The sequence below is a fragment of the Mixophyes fleayi genome, chromosome 9, assembly GCF_038048845.1.
Source record: "Mixophyes fleayi isolate aMixFle1 chromosome 9, aMixFle1.hap1, whole genome shotgun sequence".
NCBI classification, from domain to species: domain Eukaryota; kingdom Metazoa; phylum Chordata; class Amphibia; order Anura; family Limnodynastidae; genus Mixophyes; species Mixophyes fleayi.
The window spans coordinates 120,937,451-120,951,838 of NC_134410.1; the positions used below are offsets into that span (position 1 = coordinate 120,937,451).

General features: G+C 44.4%; 1 protein-coding gene across 1 annotated transcript; it reads left to right on the forward strand.

Annotated features, from left to right (window-relative positions):
* The first annotated feature begins 7,142 nt into the window (after positions 1-7,142).
* On the forward strand, positions 7,143-8,927 carry SARS1 (seryl-tRNA synthetase 1). The gene has a single exon (XM_075185362.1). The coding sequence runs from the start codon at positions 7,292-7,294 to the stop codon at positions 8,822-8,824; it is 1,533 nt and encodes a 510-aa protein (XP_075041463.1). The 5' UTR covers positions 7,143-7,291; the 3' UTR covers positions 8,825-8,927.
* The last annotated feature ends 5,461 nt before the right edge of the window (positions 8,928-14,388 follow it).

A 14,388-nucleotide genomic window follows, 5' to 3' on the forward strand; every position in this document is an offset into this window, starting at 1 on the left:
TTGGAGGGTCTATTCTCTAAGCAAGGATCACAGACTCCTATCCGTCCTTCCTACCAGGACTTAAAATAAACAACGACCTCAGATTCCATGGAAGACTAATGATTGATCATTTAAAGACTATATGAGATATTATCCCTCAGGAACTCCATGAACTAGGGAAGCAGAACTATGGACAGTTTCTTCTATACCTTTCTCTATCCGAGACAGATTCGAGCCATCTCCATGATATTGATCCAACTATTACCTGTAGATATGGGAGGTACGGTGTGATCAGTATAATTATGACCCATAGTTTGTGGTCATGTACTTCTATTGCAACCTTTTGAGAAAAGGTCAATAGGATTGTCAAAAATTAGTCGATACCCAATGACCAAGGACAAATGGCTTTCTATATGCTCCGGTTTCCTCCCACACTCCCAAAACATACTGGTAGGTTAATTGGCTGCTATCAAAATTGACCTTAGTCTGTCTGTCTGTGTATGTTAGGGAATTTAGACTGTAAGCTCCAATGGGGCAGGGACTGATGTGAGTTCTCTGTACAGCGCTGCGGAATTAGTGGCGCTATATAAATAAATGGTGATGATGATGATGCTCATGATGCAAATACAACAAATAATACAAAATTAAAATGTATCCATTTACGCTGTTTGAAAGAATATATAGAAATATATGGATTGTAAAAATTGCATTTATCATGTCGAAATTCTTTTTATATTATTGGCAGTTATAAAATATATTAAAAAAAATAGGGGAATTTTCAGTGACCAATCTTTAAATACTGGGACTGTGGAAATTAAGGATACTTAACATCTATTAGCAGACAGTTTTATAATGGAGACCGTTTGCAATTTTGTATCTTGTGACGATCTATGTTTCATGGCCCTGATACAACCAGAATTTCTTGCTCGACAAACGCTCCAAATTGTTCTGCGCTGGTTGTAGGATGATTAAAGAACGGACAGTATAGTAAATTGTTGACCACATACAGTCATAGACGTCAGTAAATCAGGCCGGGAACACTCTCTGGATGATGTTGGACAATTTCGCTGACATAGCTGCCGGGCTTCCTGTCTGCACCAATCAGTTCTCTGAATAGGAATTGGAGGAACATCTGCTCAATTATAAATGAAAACAAATCATATATACAGGTTCTGAGAAGTTACGGGACTCTCAGGACTTATCAATGTGTTTCAGCAAACTGGAAAATGTATTGTGCAGCCATAAAACCATCTACGTTTCAGTCCCTGTAGTGACCTTAATGAAAATGCTCAGAAGTGGGAACTGTCCCACCTTCTAATATTGATATGTTGCCATGGATGGCGTGTTCCATCGGGACTTTATTTCATACATCACTTTGGTTTGATTGAAGCTTTCTTTTACATTGGGCAAAGTGCGTCTAGAAAAATACTTCTCTGCCGAAGGCACAAAATGCATCGTATTAGAAGTACACAGCAAGGGTGGTGCTAAAACTGAGCCCCTCCCCCCAATTAGCAAGGAATGCCCCCGCTCTCCCCAGCTCCTCCCATCGGCTGGTGTAATCCTATCCTCCTGTGTGACGCATTCTTGCTCCGCCTTTCGTAAGTAAATCTCACTTTCCATCTCTGACCAGTTCATGAACGCCGCTCGTACCAGTTATTTGGCTCAGTCACAGCATGAAAGGCTTACAATGAACGCAGTCCTCCATCGCTGGCTACATAGAATATTTGTTGGAGGGCGCAGTGCTCATACGCACAGGTGGTTTTTCTACGCCTTTGGCACAATCAAGTGTTCAGGAAGGTGTCGGTGTGTACTGACGGCGGTATTTGGATATGCTGAATGCACCATGTGCAGACAGCAAATTCCCGGAGGTGTCTACCCAAAGGCCCCGCATATTTAGATTTGTGACAGACGTGTGTGTGTGTGTGTGTATATATATATATATATATATATAGATAGAGAGAGAGAGAGAGAGAGAGAGAGTGGGGGGACCTCACAGGCTCTTGAGAATGAGCAGGCAATTCTCCTGGAGCAAAGTGGGCAGGACATGATGCAAATTGCATTATCAGTCCCCACCCCCTCAGTAAGCACCAAGTGGCGGTTGGTGTCATCAATCCTTGCCCATCTGTTCCTTTCCCACCTCCCCTATATTCTACTCTACTCACAATTTTGCCTAAGAACACAGCCATAAAGAATGGTACCAAATCATCCTCCAAGATCAACTTCTCCCAACCATCCAAGAACAGTTTGGTGATGAACAATGTCTTTTCCAGCATGATGGACACCTTGCCATAAGGCAAAAGTAATAACTAAGTGGCTCTGGGATCAAAACATCAAAATTTTGGGTCCATGGCCAGGAACTCCCCAGACCTTAATCCCATTGAGAACTTGTGGTCAATCCTCAAGAGGCGGGTGGACAAACTAAGACCAACAAACTCCAAGCATTGATTAGGTAAGAATGGGCGGCCATCAGTCAGTATGTGGCCCAGAAGTTGATTGACAGCATGCCAGGGCGAATTGAAGAAGTCTTCAAAAAGAAGGATCAACATTGCAAATAGTGACTCTTTGCATAAACTTAATGTAATTGTCATTACAAGCCTTTGACACTTGTAAAAATGCTTGTAATTATACTTCAGTATAGCATAGCAACATCTGACAAAAAGGTCTAAAAACACTGAAGCAGCACACTTAGTGAAAACCAATACTTGTGTCATTCTCAAAACATTTGGCCATGACTGTATATTATACAAATACACGCATGCATCCTCACACACATATATTATACCAATACACACATATATTATACCAATACACACATGCATCATAACACATATATTATACCAATACACACATGCATCATAACACATATATTATACCAATACACACATGCATTCTTTCCCTCTACTAGAGTTGCCACCTTTTGCTAAGGACAATGCAAGATTTTAGCACTGTGGAAAATAAGGTATAAATTAGAACGCCTTTCAGTGCAAAAACATAGTGCACTATGCAGATCCCACTCTAATGACCATTGCACAATGCAGAGCCTATACTGATTACTACTGTACATAGCAGAGCCCATTCCGGTGAGCCCAGAAAATGCAGAGCCCATTCTGGTAACCCGAGGAAATGAAGAGCCCATTCTGGTAACCCGAGGAAATGCAGAGCCCATTTCGGTAACCCGAGGAAATGCAGAGCTCATTCCGATGAGCCCAGAAAATGCAGAGCCCAATCTGGTAACCCGAGGAAATGCAGAGCCCATTTTGGTAACCCGAGGAAATGCAGAGCCCATTCCGGTAACCCGAGGAAATGCAGAGCCCATTCTGGTAACCCGAGGAAATGCAGAGCTCATTCTGGTGAGCCCAGAAAATGCAGAGTCCAATCTGGTAACCCGAGGAAATGCAGAGCCCATTCCGCTAACCCGAGGAAATGCAGAGCCCATTCCGATGAGTCCAGGAAATGCATATCATTTAAGGAATTCCCACTTTGCTGTAAAAATAGATTAATGAGCCCATTGTTTTTTATTAGCTATATTTTAATTTTCAAACACTTATGTGGTTCCTAATGTACCTATTATAGTTATGCAAAACACACAAATTCAGGGTAACGTTACAAATCGCAGCAGTTTCCGATGAATTGTGTACGGAGTCGGGACAACATAGTGTAATATATATGAAATTTATTTTTAAAAATGGTTCCCAGTTTATCAGCCTCCAGTCTGTAAATATATTGTAGTCTCCTCTAAAGGTTGCAGTGAAATGTGTTTATGGAAGATTCTGCAATTAACATGGCTCAATGGAAAGCGGTCAGGCCACAACCCAATAATAAATGAATAATTGATGTTACTACAGGCTCAGTGAGGACATGCTGGGGTAATGTATGTCTTTCATTCTCCATCTTTATTGCCTTGTTTAATTGGATTCCCTGTAAACTATGCTGGGATTCAGTGCAGAAGCACAACTCATTAATGTGCAATGACTTCCCGTTTAGAAAATGTGTTTATGTCGAAAACGGAATGTTTTGTTTTATTTCAAGAATTCTTCTTTTCTTACAACCTTTTTTTTGTTTGTTCTACTCTCATCAAAGAAATGTGGAGAATTTCCTGTGTAGAGAAGACACAATAACCCATAGATGACAATGGTTTATTACACAAAAGCAGACCTGTTTTTTTTTATAAATTACAACACCTTTTTTGCACCAGTTCTATGTAATGAATGTATTTCTGAGCATTATTGAGCTGTGTGCATGTCTTTCTGGCACAGTTAAATTGTGTACTATATAAAAAATATAATGTATATGCAGACCAAAGAATTAAAGTTCCCCTTCGCCGTAAGGACCTGGTTCATTCAGTGAAGGGGATCTAGCTAACTTTAGTGCAAACTAGCTAGTTCCCCTTCACCGAAACAACCTTTTTGCCCCCTAGTGGTCAGGTCCTGCATATGAAAAGGATCTAGCTAACTTTAGTGCAAGCAGGTTAGTTCCCCTTCTCCATTATGTCTCCCAGTATCTCCCCTCCATTATGTCTCCTCTATTATGTCTCCCCATATCTCCCCTCCATTATGTTTCCCCTCCATTATGTTTCCCCTCCACTATGTCTCCCAGTATCTCCCCTCCATTATGTTTCCCTTCCACTATGTCTCCACCTGTACAATCCATCCAAGTATGTAAAGAAATAATGTGCACCATATATGGTAAGTAGATATGGCGCTGACTACCATACAAATTCTCAAAACAAAGAGAGGTCTGAATAGTCCTTATAGGATAGGAACAAACATAGTACAATAATATGATTTAAAAGTCAAAGTATCCGGAAAGTTTATAAAATTTCAATAATCATTGACCTTGAAACGGCCAAATAACATATCCTGCAAATAGTCACTATGTCCAAGATATCTGTATTTATCCACAAATCTTTTCTGCAGATGTTCATACATGAAAATAACATCATAGCGTAACATACATGTAAATTGAGATATAAAACCCATAGACACCAGTGTGTATATGGCCTTTTACTTATAACACCGCGTGATATAAATAAAACCCTTAGATCAGTGTTGGCTAACCTGTGACACTCCAGGTGTTGTGAAACTACAAGTCCCAGCATACCCTTCCAGCAATAAGCCGCTATATATTGGCAAAGCATGCTGGGACTTGTAGTTTCACAAACACCTGGAGTGTCACAGGTTAGCCAACACTGTCTTAGATCAATATGGTTTGGAAAGGAACAATAAAGAACTCCTGATATATCGGGTCGACCTCTCCCTTACAAGGGGCGGTGATTGAGAGGTAGACACACCGGACCGTTTGGACCTAGAAATTTGTGGACTTAACCAGCCGGCTACCCGATCTATTGAAAGGGATTAGAAGTTTTTTCTACACGCTTATTTCCATCCTATATCCGATTCCATACCCGAGAGGTCGACCCGATATATCAGAAGTTCTTTATTGTGTCTTTCCAAATCACGTTGATTTAAGATCTTCCTCTTGTAAGTTTGATACCAAAGGGGTTTTATTCATATCACGTTGTGTTATAAGTAAAAGGCCACATACACACTGCTGTCTACGGGTTTTATACATACTTACCAACATTTCCTCGTTGGCTTCAGGTAAACCCCGGGGGATGTGGGGGCAGGGCTTGACGAATTGCATCATTTTGGCCCGCCCCATAAACGATTGTCACAATTTTGGCCAATTACAGCAGGGGGGGGGGCTAAGATGACGTGTTATTTGCGTCATTAAGCCCCACCCCTCATCTATTGTGGGGGCGAGAACCGGGAGAACTCTCAGAAATGCAGGAGTCTCCCGGACATTCCGGGAGAGTGGGCAACTATGCCTTAAAGAAAAACAGCTAATGAATCACTAGAGACTAAAGTGTCTTTTACATTTCTGTCTCCATTACTGAAGTCATGTCGTCTTACCTGTCAGTCTTTGATTAAATCTTGGTCTCCATGAAAATGGCCACCTCCATAGGCATCAATACATGGACACAGGACACAATTTCTGAACTGTGTCATCATGCCACAGACGGTGAAGCCAACCACGTCTTGTACTGGCTCAGCATCAGGGAGAATGTCAGACTCTACAGGGAGTGAGGGAGGTCACCCCTATATCAGGGAGTCTCCCTGACATTCAGGGAGAGTTGGCAAGTATGATTTATATCATCTGTTACATGGATGTTACGCTGTGATGTGACTCTGGTTTATTTTCATGTATGAACATCTGCAGAAAAGATCTGTGGAACAATCCAGCTTTCTTGGACATACTGACTATCTGCAGGATATATTTGGCCGTTTCAAGGTCAATGATTACTGAAATGATATAAACTTTCCGGATACACTGACTTATAAATCATATTATTGTACTATGTCTGTGTCTATCCTATAAGGACTATACACACCTGTTGTTTTGAGAATTTGTACAGTAGTCAGCGCCATATCTACTACCCGTACTGTGTACACACATAGGAGGAGGTGGTGGAGGCAGTGAGACCCCGCAGAGCCCGCTAGGAAGAGGCCGGAGCATGAGTTACCTCTGACTGTGATGAGACGCGCAGTCTGTGACCCCTCCCACTGGCTGTGACCCCGCCCCCTGATCCTGTCAGTCACACAGCCCGGAGCATGAGTTACCTCTGACTGTGATGAGACGCGCAGTCTGTGACCCCTCCCACTGGCTGTGACCCCGCCCCCTTGTCCCCGTCAGTCACACAGCCCGGAGCTGAGTTACCTCTGACTGTGATGAGATGCGCAGTCTGTGACCCCGCCCACTGTGTAACCCCTCCCACTGGCTGTGACCCCGCCCCCTGATCCTGTCAGTCACACAGCCCGGAGCATGAGTTACCTCTGACTGTGATGAGACGCGCAGTCTGTGACCCCGCCCACTGTGTAACCCCTCCCACTGGCTGTGACCCCCCCCGCCCCTTGTCCCCGTCAGTCATACAGTCCGGAGCTGCAGGTGCTGAGCAGTTACTTCTGACTGCTGGACGCGCTGTCTGTGACCCCTCCCACTGTGTAGCCCCTCCCACTGGCTGTGTGCCCGCCCCCTGACCCCGCCAGGCACCAGCTGCTGAGTTACCTCTCACTGTTCTCTGGGAATCCTTCCACTGTCTGTGACCCCGCCCCCTTTGTCCCCGCCCCCTGTAGCTACGTCACCAGTCTTTGCGGAAACGGAACTAGCTCTCACCGGCTTCCTGACCCCTCCCCTTCCTGTGCAGTGTCTGTCAGTGTTGCATCAGTCTCGGTCGCTGGACGCTCCCGGGTGTGATCCCGGCGTTATACACTATACCTCCCTTCCCTAGTCCGCCCTCCCTGTGACCACCACCATGGTGTTAGACCTAGACCTCTTCCGTGCGGACAAGGGCGGCGACGCCGAGCTCGTCCGAGAGACCCAGAGGAAGAGGTTCAAGGACCCGCAGCTGGTGGACGCCCTACTGACGGCAGACGCCGCCTGGAGGAAATGCAGATTCACCGTCGACAACCTCAACAAGGTAAAGAACCTCTGCAGCAAAACCATTGGGGAGAAGATGAAGAGGAAGGAGCCTGTGGGTGCCGGGGTGAGCCCCCCTGACCCTGCCCTGGACCTGGACCAGCTGACCGCAGAGATCCTCACCCCCATGTCTGTGGCCCAGATAAAGACTCTGCGCCTCCTAATAGATGAGAAGATCGCAGACACCGAAGCCAAGCGCTTGTCTCTGGAGACGGAGAGGTTTGAGAGTCTGCGGGAGATAGGAAACCTGCTGCACCCGTCTGTGCCCGTCAGCAACGACGAGGACAACGACAACAAGGTGGAGCGTACCTGGGGAACCTGCGAGGGGCGCAAGAGATACTCCCACGTGGACCTTGTGGTCATGGTGGACGGCTTCGAAGGCGAGAAAGGGGCAGTGGTTGCCGGTAGCAGAGGATACTACCTCAAGGGCCCCCTGGTGTTCCTGGAACAGGCCATTATCCAGTACGCGCTTCAGACCCTGTCCGGTAAAGGTTACACCCCCATCTACACCCCGTTCTTCATGCGGAAAGACATAATGCAGGAGGTGGCCCAGCTGAGCCAGTTTGATGACGAGCTCTATAAGGTCATCGGTAAAGGCAGCGAGAAGTCGGATGATTCCTCCCTGGACGAGAAGTACTTGATCGCAACTTCGGAGCAGCCCATTGCGGCTTTGCACCGAGACGAGTGGTTGAAGCCTGAAGACCTGCCCATCCGCTACGCGGGCCTGTCCACCTGCTTCCGCCAGGAAGTGGGCTCCCACGGGCGGGATACCCGAGGCATCTTCAGAGTCCATCAGTTCGAGAAGATCGAGCAGTTCGTTTTTGCTTCCCCCCACGGCAACAAGTCGTGGGAGATGTTCGACGAGATGATCGAGACGGCGGAGGCGTTCTACCAAACGTTGGGCGTTCCCTATCGCATCGTCAACATTGTGTCGGGTTCCCTAAATCATGCAGCCAGCAAGAAGCTGGACTTAGAAGCCTGGTTTCCTGGCTCCGGTGCCTTCAGAGAGTTGGTGTCCTGCTCCAACTGCACAGACTATCAGGCGCGGCGGCTGCGCATCCGTTACGGACAGACCAAGAAGATGATGGATAAGGTTGAGTTTGTGCATATGTTGAATGCTACCATGTGCGCTACAACGCGCACCATTTGTGCCATCCTGGAGAATTATCAGACCGACGAGGGAATTGTTGTACCAGAAAAACTCCGGGATTTCATGCCTGTTGGGCTGAAAGAGATCATTAAATTTGTGAAACCGGCTCCAATTGACCAGGAAATGACCAAAAAGCAAAAGAAGAGGCAAGACGGGGGGAAGAATAATAAAAACAGTATAGAAGCTCAGATGCAGAATATGGAAGTGAACAGTGGCTAATATATAATATTATAATACTATATTAATATATAATAGTCTTGTTATTCCTGTGCATGCCTCCAGCTGGGTGACTTCCATCCAATAAATGATTGCATTAACTCGCCTTTTATGATCCCCTGTACTTTTATTTACTGCCTCTTCTGAGTGTTGCTGCTTTGTACAAAGTAAAAATAATTACCATGTGGTTAAGGAGATTGGTTTATTTGGCAGAGCCAGAAAATAAAAATAAAACTAGTTATTCAAATTAGAAAGGAACAAAAAAAAAGAATTAAAGATGGAAACATAATCATTCCACAGTGACTCTCTACTTTGGCAGTTGGAGTTGAGTAATATATGGTAGTTGTTGTTATACGAGTGTGACTTAAAACAATGCTTAACTACTCCCCTGGAATGTTGGGGAGCCTCCTGAATTTGGGGGTCCTCCCAGAAGAGCAGGCACCCTTCCTGGATGCTGTGGAGGCAGGGCTTAAAGACATGGTTATTGTCATTATTGCCACAGTGACACAATTGCATCAATATGCTCCCTCCCGCACATGACACCTGAGGTTATAAAAGTATGCTTGAAACTTAGACACAGCCCACCCAACCTATGTGCCCTACCGTGCCACCCCTGTCCATCAGTTCTTAAGGGCATCGGGAACAAGGTGGGCAGCTTGCAGGTCACCATCATCCTTATATGGTGCCACAGTATTCACAGCACCGCACAATCAACAAAAAAAGAACATAATACAGATGAGTAAGGGACAAGAGAAACAATAGAATTAGTAAAAATCAGTACAAGAGACTAGAGAAAACAACTACATAAGAAGACACAAGTAGAACGAATGAAACATTACAAAGAGGATGAAGAGGTAAAGAGGCCAAATAAGTGACATTAAGACAATAAGGGTATTGGGATGGAGACGAGAGTGGTGGATTGAAAGGGGCAGGGGGAGCATGAGGAGTAAATTGTATCAGGATGGGGCCAGGTAGGCAAGTGGCAAAAGGTGAGTTTTCAAGGAGAGTTTGAAAGTATTGAGATTGTGGGTAAACCTGATTGGGCGGAGCAGGGAGTTCCAAACGTGGAGAGTAGCACAGACCAAGTCCTGAAGGCCGGGAGTATGAGGTGGTGATGAGGAGAGGCGAAGGTCATTGACAGAACGTAGTGAGCGACTGGGGGAGTATTTCTTGACATGGTTGGAGAAGGCATTAAAGGGGGTTTTATAAGTGAGGGTAAACAACTTGAATTGTATTCTGGAAGGAATGGGGAGTCAATGAAGGGTTTTGCAGAGAGCCATAGCAGAAGAGGAACGTCTGGAGAGGAAGACTTGAGGGTGAGCAACATCGGAGATCTGCAGTGCAGAACGGCTCATCTCACCGTGCCCCTGCTCAAGATAATTGTAACAGGTGGGTGGAGTCCATGTCTCAAGTGTCGCCTGTATAGCTAACGAGTAATGGTTTCTTCAATCCATCGTTGACCCTATGTTTTCTCCATACATTGCCCTAAGCATAATGGGATGTTTACTGCTTAATTAACCTTGCTGGTCCTTTGGTATGCCCACCCTAATATGTAAATATGCTGAATTCAATTTTATGTTATCACATTGTCCTGTGTATTCCTCCTGAAATCTGCTAGAATTTCTATCACTTTACCTTGCTAGGCATTTTCCTGCTTTGTCGCTGATAAATCCCCAGCAGTAAATGCATCGGAGTTGTGTCTCTATCCCTGAAACTGCTCCTCCGCAGCTAGAGTTTAAGGTTCGTATCCTGGACAGGGCTTTAAACATGGTGACCTCACCCACAGACCTATGGGATGAACACGGGGCTTAAAAATTGGTGAGATCATCCATTGATCTAGGGGAGGAACACAGAGATTTAAACATGATGAAATCATCCCTTAACGTTGCCAAAGGCTTCCTTGCTCATAATGCTGGACCAGCCCTCTCCGGAGGGAATTGTTAACGGAATAAGTTATTTTTTAATGACTGCAACCCAAGTTTGGAGGGTAATTTTAATTGGCTGGTTACGTGGGGGCAATATCTACTTGTAGGAACAGTTGTATCTTTTTTTTCAGCCCATGTATGCAGCAATTTGGGGCCTATTTGACAAAATACATACACATATTTCAAGGACATACACATGTATTTGTCTGTGTAATATGTGAATGTGTGTGTATATATTTTGACTGCTGCTTCTCCATGACAGGCTGGGGTTGTGACATCACAATATAGCACCAAACGCTCAGCCTATCACTGACGAGCAGCATCACTCGCTAGCCAATGAGGAGGGAGGTGTGTTTAAGTGAAATCCACGGGGTGGGGAGCAGCGTTCATTTGGTATTTTGGTTACCCCAAAAAGTTTTTTATATAAATTTAATAAAATAATGCTAAATCTTGGTGAAAAGTTATTTTGTAACCTTACTTAATGCTGCAATAAATGTTTGTTTAATAACTAGACGCTCAAATGTGATAAGTCAGTGCATTTATGCACGCAGATATACGGCCAAATCTCTGCCTGCTGCTGGGGGGGGGGTGTTGTCATCCTTTGAATGTAAACAGTACAATTGTGTAGCTATGTTAATGGGTATCTTGCTGACTGATAATTACCATATACTATATACAGTGTTTGTATGTATATGTGTGTGTGTGTGTGTATATATATATATATATATATATATATATATATATATATATATATATATATATATATAGATAGATATGCATTGATTTTTTTTTAATGTTTTTCTTTGTTCTAAATGATTTCTAATCTGTGTCTGATTGCTTAGGCTATGTATACATGAACTAGGAATGTAACCGTTAGAGGAGATTAACTCTATTGACTTTTAAAGCGTCACAAGCATTAGGAAGAACTGAACACATTGCTTGTTTAATCAATAACCAGTTGTTCATTGATACATTGTGGATTAACTGAACCATATACATAAATTCATCCTGATGGGTTGAAGCTCCAAGTTAACACCTTCAGCGCTGCGGATCTTCTCACCCCAGCTCTGGCCCTGATTTTGCATTTTTTTGGGCTGCTCACAAATCAGTATGATTAGTTTATGCAATACCCAGACAAATCTCATTTATTTATATAGCGCCACCTATTACGCAGCACTGTACAAAGAGTGTCATTCACATCAGTCCCGCCACCAGACTAAAGTGCCGACCACACGCACACAGGTTAACTTCGTCAGCAGCCAATTAACGCGCAGACGCATCTATTACAAATCCTGCGTTTGTCGTAAGTACGCTTGTATTCAGACATACTCTTTACACCTGCCACGGGGCGTGGGTAAATGCTGGATGATAGTGGTGACCAACACGGCACCGTCTTACTAAATTTCACGTAGGCGTCTCGGTAGCTGTGTGCATTGAAGATTTATTTTTAACACGCATTGTATGCACTGTGCGCATTGTAGTTGTTTAGTTCAAGAAAAGAAATTCTCAAATACGTGAATTATGTTGGGGAAAAAAATAGCTTTTTTTTTAAAAATGTTTTTAGCAGTTATTTTAATTTTATGTAATGTGCTTTCTGATGTGAATTGATTATAAATGCACCTATGCATATACTTCAGTCTGTATGTGTGTCTATGCTCATGGACTGTAAGGGCTGTTTATACAGAGCGTGTATCCACTTTTCAAATGTATGTATCTTAAACTCATACTTGCCAACTCTCCAGGAATGCCCGGGAGACTCCCGAATTCAACTCTGCCCACTTCGAAGTGGGCAGATTTGAAGCCTCCATGATGCGATTCTCTGGGAATCGCATCATTGTGGCCCGCCGCCCCCCCCCCCCATGGTAAAATGATGCATTTGTGTCATTACATCACAGGGGGTGGGGCCAAAATGACACAATTCACGGAGCCGCCCCCCCCCCCCCCCCCCCCTCACACCCACCTCTACACCGAGACTCTCGGAGGCCAATCGTTAAAGGTTGGCAACTATGCTTAAACTCTTTAATTGGCATACTGCGGAACTACACCAAAGTTGCATATTGTCTTTAAGCACGTAAATTATGGCCCATTTACATCACAATTTGAACCAAACCCAGCCTGTTCAGCACAGGGCTATAACCGCTTGCACAATTCCAGAGGGAATAAAGTTTAAACACCCTGTAACACTAGGATAATTGCTGAATGTGTCCATGACCAGGAGGGTCAATATGCTAACATATGCTCTATCACTAGGGTTATTGTGGCAGCAATGGATAGAATTTGTGTCAACCCATTTGTGTTCTCAAACGGGCAAGGTTGCTAGATGGCTCTAGTTTTGTCATCATGCCTCCGCCGTCACGAGACGTCTCCGCCCCGTGAGGTCTCTCCCTAATCTGGGAGTCTCCTGGACGTTCTAATACAGAAGTCAACTATGGCCAGGTGAACCAATTGGCCCTAGCATAGATCACAGTGGGAACAGATCACAGGCAACATAGGATGGACCTCAGTTTGGGACAGGACATGATGTAGAGCAGCCCTGGCCAATCTGTGGCTCTCCAGGTGTTGTGAAACTACAAGTCCCAGCATGCCTTGTCAGCTAACAGCTGGCTTTCCACTGGCAAAGCATGCTGGGGCTTGTAGATTGTCATGATTCTGGCATATATGCCCAATAGGGACATTCTAAAGCAGAATACAGTAATGACATATTTTCACAATTTAGACACCAGGCACAGATGTGCATACGCTTGTACAAGTCATATTATTTAAGGGAAGGTGCAAATAGTGGATGATTATGAGGATGACAGTCTCTGGTAATAGCGAACCGCTGGCGATTGGCTGTTAGGGAACTCTCTGCTGATGCTGGTAGGTGCTATCTTTGTTGCACAGGCAGAAATTATGTTTTTGTGTGTGTTTTACTTATTTTTTTGCTACGTGTGCGAGTCATGGAGATATTTCTCCTTTTATTAGGTTTTTGAAGCATTATTGATTCATAATAGCGAATATGTCTATTGCAAAATTAAAAAAAATGGTTATAAACATGGGCATAAGTGTATGTGATGGATGCCTGGCCGAAACCGGGCACAGATGCTACTGGTGTGCGTATCTCGCAGCTTTGCATATGTCCGCATATAAGGCTTATTTATTGAATGCAGTTTGGGTCCAGCCAAGGTCAGCCCCACTCTGTGTATATGACAGGTGCTCTTTAATGCTAGTTGCTAGGAAATATCAAGAAAACGGAAACATTACTCATATTTGAACAGTGTGCAGATGATCGACGTATTCCTGTTAGGGTGTAACTTAGTTTAGCCGTACGTCATGTGTGTCTCCAGTTCAGCGTACACTCTAGAGGACGGTCAGTAAAAGTAACAGCAAACAGACAACTGTTCAACGTAATTGATTTGCGTTGGGTGAGGGGCTTTCTCGGAAACATCCCAGCGACCGTAAGCAGTTAATAACCTCAATCATTGTGTAACCCTCTGTTTACATGGATAAGGGGTGGTAGCGTTTCCTCCCTGACACCTACCTGGTGATGGCTTTTTAGGTCAGAGTTTAGCTGTCGCTCAGTCTCACCCCACGGTGTAAGGATCAGTGTGGTCAGACAGCTCCTCACACGTACAGGTGTGAAACACGGGAGCGGCAGGTGAA

Bases quoted from the DNA above. Each gene is read 5' to 3' on its own strand.
- SARS1 (XM_075185362.1), top strand. From the start codon at position 7,292: ATGGTGTTAGACCTAGACCTCTTCCGTGCGGACAAGGGCGGCGACGCC.